We start from the raw sequence: 16,356 nt of genomic DNA on the forward strand, positions 1-16,356 counted from the left end.
TAGTTGCGCTAGTCTCTTGTGTTTGTAAATGCCAGAGGTAATGTCGGGTTAAGGAGAAGAAAATTTTGCATGCTATTTTGTTGTTGGGCAAGAGACTTGCGCAACTAAATTGCCTAGTGCGAAAGGGGTCTAAGTGTTTAATATTAAGAAAAATATTTTGTAAAAAAAATACATATTTTTGGCGAAAAAACTCATACTTCTGACATAACCTTTAATTTTATAATTTTTTCTGAAAAACTAATTTTGGATAAGCTTTTAAAAAGTTGGCCGAATTTTGGTTTAAACAAACAGAAACGTGTTAAATGAAGAATTTTGAGTTTAATTTGCCAATTTCATGTTGCACTTTTTTTTGCTCTTTTTGAGAAATATAATTTTTCGTAGGCAGCCTCCGCTTGCAAAATAGCGAACTTGCGGATGTTTGGTTGCATAAACAAAGGAAAGAGGAGAAGAATGCTGCAGTTTACAATTTTGTTGTTGCTAAAGTTGAATTCGGCAATGTTTTGAATGAGGAATAGGCTTATGTGAAGGAAAAATTTGCGAATTGTTTGTAAGAATATCTCAGTTAGATGGAAGAGTTCCCGCAATATTGGATCCGCCATTTTAAATTTGAAAAATTTTACATCAGATTTGAAATCAGAAGCCCTGAAGACCCCCATATACCAATTTTCATGTAAATCAGAAGACATTTAAAATTTTACGCCGCCGTATTGGATCCGCCATTTTAAATTTGAAAAATTTTACATCAGATTTAAAATTGGCAACCTTCCTTGTTCAGTGACTCCTTATAGTTTTGGCCACAAAAATGGGTGAAATTACCTAATATATCTAATACAAAGAACATACATAAATAATACAAATTTTCAACACATTTGATTTGTTAGAGAAAAACTATACATCCCTGTTGCAGAATCCCATTCCTAACGTAAGTAAAACCAATTAATTCAATTGAAATCATTTATAAAAGCTAATAACTACCTTTCACGAACATAGTGTGTGACAGAACATATAAATTATATGCTACATCAAACACTTTGGAACGATGTGTACCACGTCATTCCAACTGCCGTTCGACGATGGTTTTATAAATTTATTATCTATTTTTCACAGACTTTCCTTAAGTTGGTCCCGTCATTGTCCTAAGAATATTACATTATGTCTCCCGTATGAAATCAATGTATGTATTGTAATGTATCCTTAACGCAACGCAACAACTGAACTTTTTATTTGACGCTTTATTTATTTATTGAATCTGCCTTTTATAGGCGTAACAATATGTATTTAAATCTTATGACTAAAATTAAAACTAGTTGCTCTCCAACAAGAGATCCTCATGGTTACCTGGCACTCAGCGAGGTGGTAGATCTGCTCTACGGAGCCTGGGTCGAGTTTGGATCTGCACTTTCTTGAACTCTATCACTTCCAAAGCTGCGTTTCCGCATACACCGTAATCGGCACCGAAAACGAAATTCCATACATTTGCACCGAAAAAAAGTTCGTTTCAGAAATCGGCAACGAAACCTGTCATTTGCGGCCGGAACGAAAACAACTTCAATGAAATTATTTTAATTACTTTTTATTTCAAATTTAAAGAAAATCAAAATGAATAAAAAAAATAAATTTTCTTTATTGGAAGATGAAAAAATAATAGATTTTGTCAAAAATAATGAAATGCTATTTAATGTGCGACATCCAAAATTAAAAATAATTTCGTTTCTGTTTTATGCCGCAACGCACCCAACTGTCCATCTGTCTGTTGAAATCAATTTTCTGAAGACCCCAGATATCTTCGGGATCCAAATCTTCAATAATTTTGTAAGACATGCTTTCGAGAAGTTTCCTATTTAAAATCAGCAAAATCGGTCCACAAATGGCTGAGATATGAGGAAAAAACCAGGACAACCTCGATTTTGACCTATTTCTGTATTACTAAATTTTTTTAACCAAATTTTTTCACGAAAAAAAATGAAAAAACCCAAAATTTTTTTTTAAAATTTAAAGTTAAAAAAAAAATTCAAAAAACAATTCGAAAAAAAAAATTCCAAAAAATTAAAAAAACAACTTTGGAAACAAAAAATAAATTTTGTTTACCTAAAAATATTTAAAATTTGTATTTTGAAGTATAATTTGGTGAAGGGTATATAAGATTCGGCACAGCCGAATATAGCTCTCTTACTTGTTTCAAGTTCAATTTATTTTTAATTACTATATTAACATCCTCAGAACCAACATCGAATTGGGCTGCATTAGCCATTGTTGAAACTGGCAATTGTTCCAGCTCGAACTCATTTGCCGTGGAATCGGGTTGATATACTTCACTTAAATATTCAGCAAATACTGTTGCTTTTTCTATATCACTTCGTGTCCAGGTTCCGTTAGCTTTTCTTAAAGCAGTGATGTTCATCCCATACAACAATTGTTTAAAAAATGTACACACATTTGTTATGCTCTTTTAAAGAGCGTAACAAGTGTCTCATTTTTTACAGAAATTCATTAAGCATGGTTGTTGGTTGGTTTTTGGATGAAGCATAGCAAACAGACGCGTTTAATAAATTGGTTATATCTGGCAAAAATTCTAAATCTAAACATTCTTTATTTTGTTCTTATTTTAAGTGTTTGACATTATGTTTGCTGGGAGCTCTCTCATCAATACATCCTCATTTTTATTTTTGAACATCACTGTCTTAAAGCCCTTTGTGCCTCTACCGATGGCTTAATGTTCCTCACTGCCTTCCAAAGAGAGATATTTGTGTATTTTGTAATGAAGGGCTCTTTTCAGTTTTCGTAATGCTGTGTACAGGCTCTACTTTGCTCTATTATGTTGTCATTCTCTTCTGATTCTTCTCTTTTCGACAATTAGTCTTTCAATATCCGAATTTGAAGTAGGCGTATTAGTTGTTGGAGGGATTTGGCACATAGAGAGTTTCAGAGCCGAAAATTAAGTCTTCCTCACACCGTCGATTAGGATTTGTGTGAATATGACAACTGATACATATATTTTTTGGATGTCTAACAATTGTTCTAGGGTTGAAATTCAAAGTTATGTTTTAGCTCTACATTAAACAAACAATTAAAATTTACATGTAAATTTAGTAGAGCCACCCTAATTAACAACACACTTGCAAATATATGCATATGTATTTGTTGGAATATTTTTTTTTTATTGAAGAGTTGTTGTGTTTGCAGCCACAAAGAGACCAAACAATCAAATGCAAACACACTCTTAATATGTTTAAAAAGCCAGCGATAAAGAGTAAACAATTTCAGTGTGCATTAAGAAGCCGATCCACAAAGTAATATCTGAAGTGAGTGTCCTAGTTTTTTTTCGATTAGTTAGTTGTTGTTTTCCGAAAAAACAGAAAACAGCTGATTCCATGCAATAAAACAGAAAATAAATTTAATTAAAACAAAAATATCCAAACAAATCTTAACATACAACATACTCGTATGTACTACATAATATATGTAATATTGAAAGTAAAAGTCTTATTAAATTAATTGCAAAATAATTGTGTGTTGTGTAGAAAGAAAATTTATTACAATTGTTTAATAGCTAAAAGTATCATCTCAAAATTTACAGAAAACAAAATGAGTGCTTGGGAAAACAATGAAGAAATCAAAATATTTCGGGAATATTTACGCATTCCCAGTGTTCATCCAAATGTTGATTATGGTAAGTTTTGGTTTTATTCAAATATGTACAAATATGTACGAGTATTTTAAACAGTCATTTTGACCACAGTGCATTTATTACTTGGGTGTTTTTTTTTTATTTCAATTTGCGAGATATGCACCTAATTGACGAATAGTAATTGAATTGTCAATTAAGTTACAATTGATGTGTTTCCGTACTTAATCAGAGTTGTTTGTATTTCCTGTCCATTTTCATAATAGTTTGTAAATATAAGAAGTGTGGAAAGACAATTTGTTATAATTAAAATGTATACAATTTAGAAAAAGCAATTACCCAACCACATTCTCTAAATGGAAAAGAAATATATATTTTTATACCCTTCACCTTCGTGAGAAGGGTATATATAAGTTTGTCATTCCGTTTGTAATTTCCACAATATAATTTTCCGACCCTATAAAGTATTTATATTCTGGATCCTAATAGATAGCGGAGTCGATTAAGCCATGTCCGTCTGTCTGTTGAAATTAATTTTCTGAAGACCCCAGATATCTTCGGGATCCAAATCTTCCATAATTCTGTCAGACATGCTTTCGAGAAGTTTCCTATTAAAAATCAACAAATGGCCGAGATATGAAGAAAAAACCAGGACAACCTCAATTTTTGACCTATATCTGGATTATAGACAATCTAATGACAATCTAATGATAGATATTTCAAAGACCTTTGCAATGACGTATATGAGACCATAGTATGCATAGTACAATGTTTGAAAATCGGAAAAAATATTTTTTAACACGATTTTTTTTTCACCAAAAAAAAAAATTTAAAGAACAAAAAAATTTTTTTTTCAATTTCAAAAATTTTAAAATTTAAAAAAAAAATTAAAAAATTTAAAATAACAATTTTGAATTTTTTTTCCAAAACATTAAAAAAACAACTTTGGAAAAAAAATAAATTTTTTTTACCTAAAAATAATTAAAATTTGTATTTTGAAGTATAATTTGTTTTTAATTTAATTTAATTTAAACACGAATTAGAAATTTCAAAGAATAACCAGCAAAAACTCTACTTCCAGTTTATTACTATGTTAATTTATATTTATTTGTGATAATAACCAGTTGGTAATGTCCAATAAATCTAGGTTCGAATTTCGTAACAACCAAGCATTTGTTTCTTGTACGTACATAAAAATCGATTATAAAATACCTTATTGCTTGACAATTTATATTGGATTCGTTTTGCGACATCCCGAATTAAAATAAGAACTTTTTCTACACCATTTCCAATTGTAGTTCAGAAGTTTCTAGTTGTATTTGAGAAATTTCAAATTCCATTTCAGAAGTTTCTAGTTTTAGATATGTTTAAATTTCTAATTGATTTTAAGAAATTTTCATTTGTATTTCTATTAGAAATTTCTGAAATACAATTGGAAATGCTGTAGATTAATTGTAAGCCGTGTTTCACTAAATTCCTATTACTTTTTTTTTCAGTAAATTGTTAAGTGATGTTTTTGCTGGGATGTGGGGTTCAATGTCAAAACTTAAATTAGATTATATCTACTGACTAATTGAGCTAATATAAAATCATCTTTCATACCACATTTAACATTAATATTTGTTTACTACTTTTTTTGTATCTGCATGACCATTAAAATATTTTACTTTTGTTTTCAAAAAAACTTTCTTAAATTCTCTTAAGAATTTTAGCTAAAATTAACATGGCATGTAAGAATATCATCAGTTTAAAATACAAGTTATTTTTAAATTTCTTCGTCATAAGGTGAAATGGTTTATATTCCAATATAATAATGACTCGTTTGTACAATATACATATATCGTTAGCTTAGTAAGCAAATGTGTTAAGTCCACTTTTTATGAAGATTATTTGCTTAAAAACATTTGTAATTATTTAGTGTTTTTCTCGTTTTTATACGTCGGAGCCAAATGGAATTGAGTATAACTACATTATTTAATAGCTAAATAATTATTTTAATTACACTGTCCAACAAATTGAGACTTTTTGATTGGAACAGAATAGCGACCCTATAATTCTGAAAGAGATTTGTCGAGTAGATAATTTTAGAAGAATAAACTTCTAGTCCACTTGGCCTGAATTCTTTGGTGACCCCCACTAAAATTTTCCGGCAAAAATTTTCGTCGAATATTTTAATCCTTAAATGTCCTTTTTGAAAGGGATTTTATTTATTTTCTCCAAAAAAGGTTCAAATTTACCCCTAAGGAGAGGAGCTAGAGGGTTAAAATCTTTCACAAAAATTATCCCCATAAAATTCCACAATATAACTCTGACAATAAGAATTCTCTTAGACATTAACTTACAACATTTTTTTTTAGTTAGTATACTGCTCCCTTCCATCAAAACTTTGTGAAAAAAAATTCCGACCAGGTGGACTACAAGTTTATTCTACAGCAGTTATCTACTCAACATGCCCTTTCAGAATTATATGCTCGCTATTCCACTCTTGTTGGACAGTGTTATTAGTTTATACATTTCATTTGTAACCAAAAAACGTAAATCATAATTTTCTTGAGGAAATATTGGAGCTATTTTACTTTTGTTTTCAAAATTTTTTATCATCTCGACTATTGATATCGAAAACGTTGCTCCATTGCATTTGGAGAGTAATATCGGTGAAAATAGAGATTTTATAAATCAGGGATGCGAAAGATGATACGATCGTAATTTTGTTTATTATATACTAATAATGAAAAGTACCATGTTAATGCCAAGACTCATTTGATACTTTCCAAACATCTTCAGTATTTTATGTAAGAAGACTAATTTAGGATAGGTTTTTTACAATTACGTCTCGTAACTATGTTACCATATGGTTAAAACCATAGACTAAAATAACATACATAGAAGCATTACTGAGAGACTAAAAACTTAAGTCAAAAACGTAAGTCTTGTAACTTGTTGCGTCAGCCATAAAATTCGGGAGAAAATAAAACAATGGATTTTAAAATGATGTTAGTGTCTCCTGCTAAATTATTGAAAAGAAACTTAGAACTTTTGCATTCTAAGCTAACGATATATAATATAAACAAATACATACGTATCCATATATTCTTGTCAAAAAGCGGCGTCTTTGTCTACTATAATAAAAATATTGAATTTCTGGTCTAGTATTTGTTTACAACGTACAAATATTAAGGTGGCTCATATTGTATGCAACCAACTGAAATCTCGCAATTCAAAAAACAACTAAAAGAACACAGTGAACGAACAAAATATGCAGTGGTTCTCATGTAGCAATTAGGGTTTGTTGAAATCTATAGAGTACGGAAATGCTTTTATATTTGGCAAATGGCTGAGTTATGGTAGTCAGGTGCGCCCCAACTAAAGCAAAATGTTATCATCTATTTAAAAAAAAAAAAAAACAAATACGCAAAAATTAGCATAACTCATTAATTTTTAAATTTAAGTATTTTGGAAAGTTAAATTTGTATATATTTTTTTACTAAAACAGCTTCACGTTCACCTTAAAGCATGAATAAAAAAATTAAACGACCCTATCACAGCCATTTTCGAAGTCTCTTTCATTTGAAAGGTAAACATATATCTTTTAAATAAAAGAAACAATTTTAAAATCAATTTCAAAACAACATACTAATGTTTTAAATTTACAACTTAAAGCTGGGTTTCCGCATACACCGTAATCGGCGCTGATAAGGAAAACTGAAAAACGTTGGTGTTCGTCACCATCTCGTTTCTGAATTGTTTTCGTTTCAGTTGGGTGCAATGCGGCATAAAACAGAAACGAAATTATTTTTTAATTTTGGATGTCGCACATTAAATAGAATTTTATTATTTTTGACAAAATCTATTATTTTTTCATCTTCCAATAAAGAAAATTTATTTTTTTTTATTTATTTTGATTTTGTTTTAATTTGAAATAAAAAAATAATTAAAATAATTTCGTTCCTACAGCACCGAAAACAACCAACTTGAATTTGTTTTCGTTCCGGCCCCAAATGACAGGTTTTTCGTTACTGATCGGTGCCGTTTCGTTCCTAATTTTCGTTGTCGATTTCTGAAGAACTTTTTTTCGATACAAATGAATGGAATTTCGTTTTCGGTGCCGAACGGTGTATGCGGAAACGTAGCTTTAAAGAATAACATTATTTCCATACATTTGCTAATAAAAAAAATTACTAAACGAAGTGATCGAGATAAACTAGAAGTATTTCCGAACTGTATGGACTCCAATAAAATAGAATTGCTATATGAGAATCCTTCCATATTTTAGGTGTAGCATAGAGATATTAAACGGAATTTATAATTTAGTTCGAAAGACAATATGTTTAAATAATTAGCAAAAAATGTGTGATAAATTGAGGCTAATAATTATAATCAGATCACTTTCCAATTGCTTGCTAAAGATCATTAAAAATTCCATTTTCTTTAAAACCCTATTTTAAGAACCACCCAAATATTTTGTAATACAAACAACCTATTCCTTCCTCTCAATTATACATTTTAATTCTTACCACATTTAACAACAACCCATTGCTTTAAGAACTTCCTTGACCTTTGGCATGCACTGCAAGAATTTTTATTTTTTTTTTAAAAAAACATTTGTGTGAATGTGTGTAAGGATATGGATATATGTACAACAAACTTACATACATGTTCGTATCTATGCATGTTTGTATTTGTATCTGTAGAATAGGTTTGTCCATATGTTCTTTAAAAAAAAAATAATATACACTTAATAACAAAATCAATGCAACCTCCATCCACATTGTGTTTGTGAAAATCCAAAACAAATTTATACTCAAAGTTTGACTGGCTGGCAGCAAAAAATTTTAAAGCCAGCAGCAGTGGTGTCAAGAATACACATAGTTTTGGCAAATATTTGGCAAACATAGCTTATTTAATCAAAAAATTAAAAAAAAACTAACTGTGATATCTGATCAGGTGAGAAATTGTTCATTAATTATATTTCTACTTTTCACTACAATAAGTCCTATATTAGGACTCATAATATTCATCTTAATAAGTATTAGGATCCATATTTGACTCAAGGTCCGATATAAGCCATGCTGTCCAAATGGTCCTTAAAGTTTATTATATAATTGAACTACATTATTGTAACACTTGTCACATGATCAGGATCTGTAATCCTATTTACCAACACCTGACTACTCACAATATTAATGCAAAGTTAGTGAAATAATCTCATCATTCTATCAATGATGATAAAAGGCCAGTGAAAGCAATATGTTACGTAGTAAGTCTTAAGGTAGGATCACACGATTGCCGCAATGCACCAATTATTGGTCTATTTTATACGTCAATCGTGTGATTTCACAACTTATTGGCTCATATGTCAAACCACAACAATATTGTGCTTATTTGGCCCAATCAAATGCAACCCTGGTGCGGCAATCATGTGAATGCTTGATAGGCAACATGCACCAATAAAAATGTTAAAAATACACCAATATTTATTGTGTTCTAGTGCGGCAATCAAAGAAGACAATTAGCGCCAATATTAATTTTTGTAAATGAAATATTGTTTTTGTGAGCCACTCTCTGACCCACATACATCTTTTAACATTTCTTTATTAATTTTTTTATATGATAATTAAGGCCGACGCAATTTTCTTTTTTTATTTAACAAATAATTTTTTCAAAAATAGATTGTTTTTACATTTATGTAAACAAAACAAAATTTAAAATCTAGCACAACAGCTGTTTCTCTGAGTTGCCGTAAACTAGAACAATCGTGTGACTGAAATGCGACAATTATTGCCACTAAATCGCTTTGCGCCAATTTACGACAATCAAATTTATATAAAATGAAGCAATCATGTGACTGCAGAGAATTTGATTGGGACAATTTCTTTATTGGGCCCCAATTCAGCACAATAAAAATTGTATTAAATTGGTTCATTGCGGCAATCGTGTGATCCTACCTTTAGTAATGTCAGTTATTCGAGTGATCGATTAAACGTTAATATGACGCTATTTGAAATCATAAACCTATTCAATAGACTTCGTCCTTGTACCAAACCAAAAACAGAACAAAGATAATGAGATGATTATATTTAAAATTGCGACAAGCTTTTCGAGTTTTAGTTAAATTTAATTATGTTGTGATCTTGAGATCTTAATCCTAAACCAATGAAAAATAAGTAAGAGAGCTATATTCGGCTGTGCCGAATCTTATATACCATTCACCAAATTATACTGCAAAATAAAAATTTTAAATATTTTTAGGTAAAGAAAATTTATTTCTTTTTCCAAAGTTGTTTTTTTTTAATTTTTTGGAAAAAAAAAATTTTCGAATTCTTATTTTAAATTTTTTTTTTTTTTTGGAGAAAAAAAAATCCGGCTTAAAATATATTTTTTCAGATTTTGACCCATTGTAGGTACAAAAAAATGTCAATAGATTAAACTTTAATCTATTGACATTTTTTTAGACAAGTGTTTCATGCTTAATTTTAACACTAAATGGACTTTTTAAAATAATAAATACAAAAATGAAAGTATTATAATTTACAGTCTTCCAACGATCTAACCATTTTATAATAAAGTAATCATGGTGTATTAAATAAGGTTAAGTTACGAACACAGCTGATTATTATTTGTTTGATTACTTATGTGGTTTTTGCGATTGTCAAACACTCTTCTTATTTTTGGTAACATTAAAAAATTTTTATTTAAATTGAAAAAATTAAAATGAAACCAAAATCACTTGTACCTTTTTAATGTAAATTTAAAAACTGTCATTATATAAATAGCGTTTAACATGGATACATATTTTATTTTCAGAGCCCTGCGTTCAATTCCTTAAAAAACAAGCTACCGATCTAGGTCTGCCAATAACTTTATATTATCCAGCCAAGAAAACTTTACCCATTGTCGTAATAACATGGCAAGGTACCCAGCCTCAATTGCCCTCAGTGATATTGAATTCGCACATGGATGTTGTACCGGTATTTGCTGACAAGTGGAAACATCAACCATTTGGCGCCGAAATGGATAATGAGGGTCGTATCTTCGCTCGTGGCTCACAAGACATGAAATGCGTAGGAATGCAATATTTGGCAGCCATACGAGCATTGAAAAAGAATGGAACCACCATGAAGAGAACAGTCCATGTAATGTTTGTACCAGGTATGTACAGTGAGCCGTCATAAGCCATAAATTCAATCTTTCAAAATAGAGTAGATAAACATTGAAAAATCTTTGAAATTTTTATATGTTTTTACTTTCCTAAACTAATCTTTATTACTTTAAGGTTTGATAAGATCTATTGCAAGTTTTTTTGGTTTACGTTGCTTATTTTATTATTGGGTTTGAGATTATTATTTTAAAGTTTATTTAAATTAATTTGTTTAAATACTTTTGTTTGTTGAGTATAAAAACTTAGATTATAAATGTATTAACTTATTATTAAGGTTGTGTAACAGTTAAAACACTTAAAACCGCTTTAGACTAATTCGGTTTACGAGTCACTTTATGGACAGTAGCATCAAAACTATAAAAAGTGTGATTTTAGTCTGCTTTTACACAGGGCAAGTTTTCTTGCCGCAAGTCTTAGTTTATAGGAGAGAGAGGCAAGAAGAAAGAAGAGTGGTGTACACTTGCAAGTCTCTTTAATTCTCTTTTGTTTTCTCATTTTCACTATGGCGTCTATTAGGTATTGACATACAAAATTGAACACAGACTTGCTGTGTGTAAACAAACGAGCAACACTTGCAAGTCTCTTTAATTCTCTTTTGTTTTCTCATTTTCACTATGGCGTCTATTAGGTATTGACATACAAAATTGAACACAGACTTGCTGTGTGTAAACAAACGAGCAAGTTTAAAAAGGAATCGAAGAGACTTGCTTCAAGTAAACTTGCTGTGTGTAAAAGAAGAATCAGATTTTCTATAGAAAGTATTATCATGTAAAACAGAACATTATCTATAGAAAATACTTTTAATTTTCTATTGAAAATACTGTTATACACAAACTTTTAACAAATGCTTAAATGATGGAATCGATACAAACAGGAGTGAAAAATATCTTTTATTTTAATAGGAATCGCACTAACAATTACTGTATATTAAGCCGACGATATTCATATTTAAGCTTGATTTTTATATTTTTATTTCACTTTATAGATGAAGAAATTGGCGGACATTTAGGAATGGAGGCCTTTGTTAAGACTGATGATTTCAAAAAACTGAATGTTGGCTTTTCCTTGGATGAGGGTATCGCTTCCGAAAATGATATTTTCAAAGTATATTACGCCGAAAGATCCATATGGCGTGAGTATTTCAACTTACATACCCAAATAAGCACCGAAGCCCCACAAATTCAAGCACTTGAACATTTTGTTGGAATTTGACTTGATAACTTTAATATTTTTCAAACAAAAAACATATGTCTTGAATTTATGTTTCCATTTTACTGGAGAATGCTATTGAAATAAAGTGTTATACAACTGTTATTCAATTGCTTGACTATAATTCAAGGCTTGAATTACACTTGCTTTCAACTTGAATTCCAGTAAAAATGCTTATATTGCATGAAAACAAAAACTAACAATTAATTGTTTTTTTTTTAAGAAATCCACTTCAAAATTAGCGGCCAAGCTGGACATGGTTCGTTGCTGTTAAAGAACACTGTTGGTGAAAAGTTGCATTCTATCTTGAACAAAATGATGGAATTTAGAGAACATGAATCGAAACGTTTGGAAAGTAATCCTAATTTAACTATTGGAGATGTAACTACAGTCAATTTAACTACCTTGAGTGGTGGTGTTCAAAGTAATGTTATTCCGCCATTCATGCAAATGGGTTTCGATATAAGACTTGCCATTACCGTAGATCATGCCGAATTTGAAAAACAGGTAAATATCTAGATACGCTACCAATTTATTACAGTGTTTACTTCTACATATATATTGTAACTATATTTTATTGTTTAGGTACGTCAATGGTGCGTCGAAGCTGGCGGTGATATTGAACTAGAATTTGAGCAAAAGGAACCCAAAGTTGAACCCACTAAAATCGATAGCTCAAATCCTTACTGGGTAGCATTCCAGAATTGTCTTGTCAAAGATTTGTAAGTCTCAGCATGTTCTAAATATGTATTATTTAAATAACCAACTCTATTTAATGTGTCTTCTCTCAACAGAGGTTTAAAACTTACTACATTGGTCTTCCCTGGTGGCACTGACAGTCGTCATACCCGTCACGTTGGCGTTCCTGCCATTGGTTTCTCTCCCATGAACAACACTCCTGTACTGTTGCACGATCACGATGAATTTTTAAAGGCTGATACGTATTTGAAGGGTATTGAGATCTACAAGAAACTTATTCCTGCCGTATTGAATGCCTAAATTTTACTTGTTTTTAATATGATTGTTATATTATTGATAATTGATGATTGATTATGGAATATAATTAAATTTAAAATAAATTTTTGAAGATTTGTTTTAAAAACGTATCTCAATTTTAAAATGTACTTAAAATTTATTTTATTTGAATGTAAAATTGAAGGAAACTTATTAATTGGTATATATCACCGAAACTACTTAATTGGATGGTCAATGGCGAGTCACTGTACACTGCACTCCAGAAAAAAATGTTAACTGTTCAAAATACAGAGTGAATCTTTGACAAAATTAATGAAATTGTAAATAAACAAAATTTTTAATTTCAGAAAACAATGATTACACCATAGGGTAACATAGAGGCGAGACGTAATTGTCAAAAACCTAAGTCTGTTGTCAAAAACCTATCTCTTGCGACAACAAAATACATGATAGTCAATGTATTTTGTTGTTGTATCAGACATTAGTTTTGTTGTAATTTTGATTGACAAATCGGAGTGTCTCGTCTCTATGTATAATTCCCTATGGATTACACTGTGCACGAAGTTGACACTTTTTTTCTGTCAAGAAGGGCACCCAGTGGCTTAAACTAATTCGGGTACGCTGAATTCAGTTGTGCTAATCGTTTTTTTAGGTTAGCTCGTATTTTCGAGATATTCCGTTATTTCGAAAAGGGAGGAGGCTGCACAACATATATTCGCCTAACTCAAAAACTGTTTAGTTTCTTGAATAAAATAAAAAAAAACGAAATTCCGCAATAAAATTACCTTTAAGAAAGGCGTAACATGTTTTTAATCTTCGCATTCGTTTTAGAAATATAACTTTTTTTGGCAAAAAAAAAATAATTTTGTAGCAAAGTTTTTGTTTTTTAAAACGGCATTAAAAATTGGAAAATGAAGCTACGTTGTTAATCTGTCTGTCTGTTGAAATCAACTTTCCGAAGCCCCCAAATAACTTACTTACAGAGAAAATCGGACAACCTCGATTTTTGACCTATATCTGGATTACTAAATCATTAATATAGACATTAGATTAACTCGATTATTTCTTTTCACGAAAAGTTTTTTTTTAGCTAAATATTAAAAAAAAAATAAAAACAAAAAAAAAATTTTTAATTTTAAAAAAAAAAATAAAATTTAAAAGATTTAAAAAAACAATTCCAAAATTTTTTTTTCTTCCAAAAAATTAAATAAACAACTTTGGAAAAAAAAAATTTTGTTCACCTAAAAATATTTAAAATTTGTATTTTGAAGTATAATTTGGTGAAGGGTATATAAGATTCGGCACAGCCGAATATAGCTCTCTTACTTGGTTTTTAATAATATTTTCTAATCATTTAGGTTATTGGAAACATATAGGATTTGGCACCAGAGATTCTGAAGCTAAACCAGATTTTCTTAAAAGCATGTCAGAATTGATAAGAATTTATTATCGTGATTCTGTTCATGATCAGCCACCTGGACCGAGGAGTTTAATGGCAGCCACTTTTTGTTGGCTGTGTTACGAAATACATTTAAAAACTAACAGTTATATATTGTATAATTCTCCTTTTTAATTTGTTAAATCTAAATTAGGACAAAAGACAGTAAAATTTTCCAATAAAAAATTATCGAAAGAGTACCTACGAAATATCTTTAGAAGAAGTTTTATTGTTAAGTATCTAAATTATAGATGTTGTGACATGTTTTTTAAAATCATAATTTTATTTTTATCGAACAATCCTATGGATATAATCGAATCGGTTTTTACCATTTAAAAACTGTGGGTTATATTTAGAGTTTTTCACGGGAATTCTGCAATATTTTCAATACCGAAATCCCGGGAAATTGTGCGAGATTTCCCGGGAATTATTTTCCTTACTTTTATTTGATGTTTTTTGAACTTGACTTTCTCTAAAAGTTGCTTAAAGCTTCAAAACAAATGCAGAAGATTCATACAACAACAAAAATTTAACCCAAAAAGACCAATAACATGTTCATTATTCAAATTATTCCAAAAATTCGTGAATGTTCAGGGCTGGCACAGAAATCTATTCCTATCGAAAGTGGAATTATTTTAGTATTTAGTTTTTTCACAAAGAGTAAAACAAAATTCAATTTAACCAACTTCGGTTAAATTGAATTTTGTTTAATATTGTTGGGTTTTCTTCAAGTTTTAATTAACATCTTTACTTAATTTTTGATTTAATAAGCAAAACACTGCCAATTCAAAATTAAAAAAATATAGAATATTTATTTTTTGCGAGTCTAACGAAGGTAGAACAAAATATAATGGAAATTAAAGCCATTCCGACACAAATGACAAATTGTGACAGGTTTGTTTATAACCAAAATTAGAAATCGAGTCAGTTTATTTCTTTATATTGTTACGTTTTAACCTTTTCAAAACGCTGGTTTATTTCCTTTAAATAAACCGGATACTTTTGATTGCAAATAAAAGCCGCCTAGTAGTTTGAAAATTGCAACAACTCTTTATTAATTTAAAAATGTACAACAACAACAGAATTAAATAGTCACTCAATGTTTTTTATACACGTTTGCAAATTCGCAGAAATACAGACACAATTTATAATGTACACGAATTTACTTGAAAAACACAACACACTTTAAGGCACTCAGTTGATGTTTAATCGAAAAGCGTCTCTGATAAACTCACTCACGACTGCTTTTATTTAATAATGCCCACAGATATGTTACAGTTTGCTATTACAGCACTGTTATTTGAAAGCATTATGCTACTTTTAAATCAGCCCTTAAAATCGTTATATTTGAATTCAAGTACAATTTCGTAAAAAATTTTATTGGATTTTTTATGTGTATCCAATTGCATTTTAAAACCAAAGAAATTTTTTTTAAATTTTTAACGAAATTCTTAAAATTGAATAATTTGTTTTATGCGGGAATTTCCGGGATCCCGGAAAATTTCAAAATTAATCCCGATTTCCCGGGAAATGAAAATGTGCGGGAAAAGAAAAACTCTAGTTATATCCTTTAAATAAACCTAAATCTTTTGATTGCAAATAAAAATTGTAACAACTCTTTATTTATTTACATATATTTACACAACAATTTAAACAGTCATTCTGTTTTAATACACATACTTTAAAAAAACAGTTGATGTTTATTCAAACATGGCCTATGACAATCTACTGACTACAACCTCTGCCAATTATACACAGCGCCATCTTCCTTCGAGTAGCTTCATGAATGATCTTTACGGACAAACTAAAATGTTCAAATTCTAAACCTTTTAGCAGCTTCAATGTCAATGTTGCCATACTTACAAACCAAATACTGCCACCTATGTTTAAAAAAAGACATACATAATTGGTCAATTCACAAGGTCTCTTATCAGGTCTCTGCGTCGAATA

General features: G+C 29.8%; 1 protein-coding gene across 1 annotated transcript; it reads left to right on the top strand.

The window, feature by feature from the left end:
• The first annotated feature begins 3,247 nt into the window (after positions 1-3,247).
• Positions 3,248-13,124, top strand: LOC135958183 (aminoacylase-1-like). Its single transcript, XM_065509061.1, has 7 exons — positions 3,248-3,302; positions 3,578-3,670; positions 10,430-10,774; positions 11,770-11,916; positions 12,217-12,500; positions 12,579-12,715; positions 12,788-13,124. The coding sequence occupies exons 2-7, from the start codon at positions 3,586-3,588 to the stop codon at positions 12,990-12,992; spliced, it is 1,203 nt and encodes a 400-aa protein (XP_065365133.1). The 5' UTR covers positions 3,248-3,302; positions 3,578-3,585; the 3' UTR covers positions 12,993-13,124.
• The last annotated feature ends 3,232 nt before the right edge of the window (positions 13,125-16,356 follow it).

This window comes from Calliphora vicina, chromosome 4, assembly GCF_958450345.1.
Source record: "Calliphora vicina chromosome 4, idCalVici1.1, whole genome shotgun sequence".
Classification (NCBI taxonomy): domain Eukaryota; kingdom Metazoa; phylum Arthropoda; class Insecta; order Diptera; family Calliphoridae; genus Calliphora; species Calliphora vicina.

Excerpts from the sequence above, each read along its gene's own strand:
- LOC135958183 (XM_065509061.1), top strand. The coding sequence starts at position 3,586 with ATGAGTGCTTGGGAAAACAATGAAGAAATCAAAATATTTCGGGAATAT. Across the intron at positions 3,671-10,429 it reads TCATCCAAATGTTGATTATG|AGCCCTGCGTTCAATTCCTT; the intron begins GTAAGTTTTGGT and ends TTTTATTTTCAG. Across the intron at positions 12,501-12,578 it reads ATGCCGAATTTGAAAAACAG|GTACGTCAATGGTGCGTCGA; the intron begins GTAAATATCTAG and ends TTTATTGTTTAG.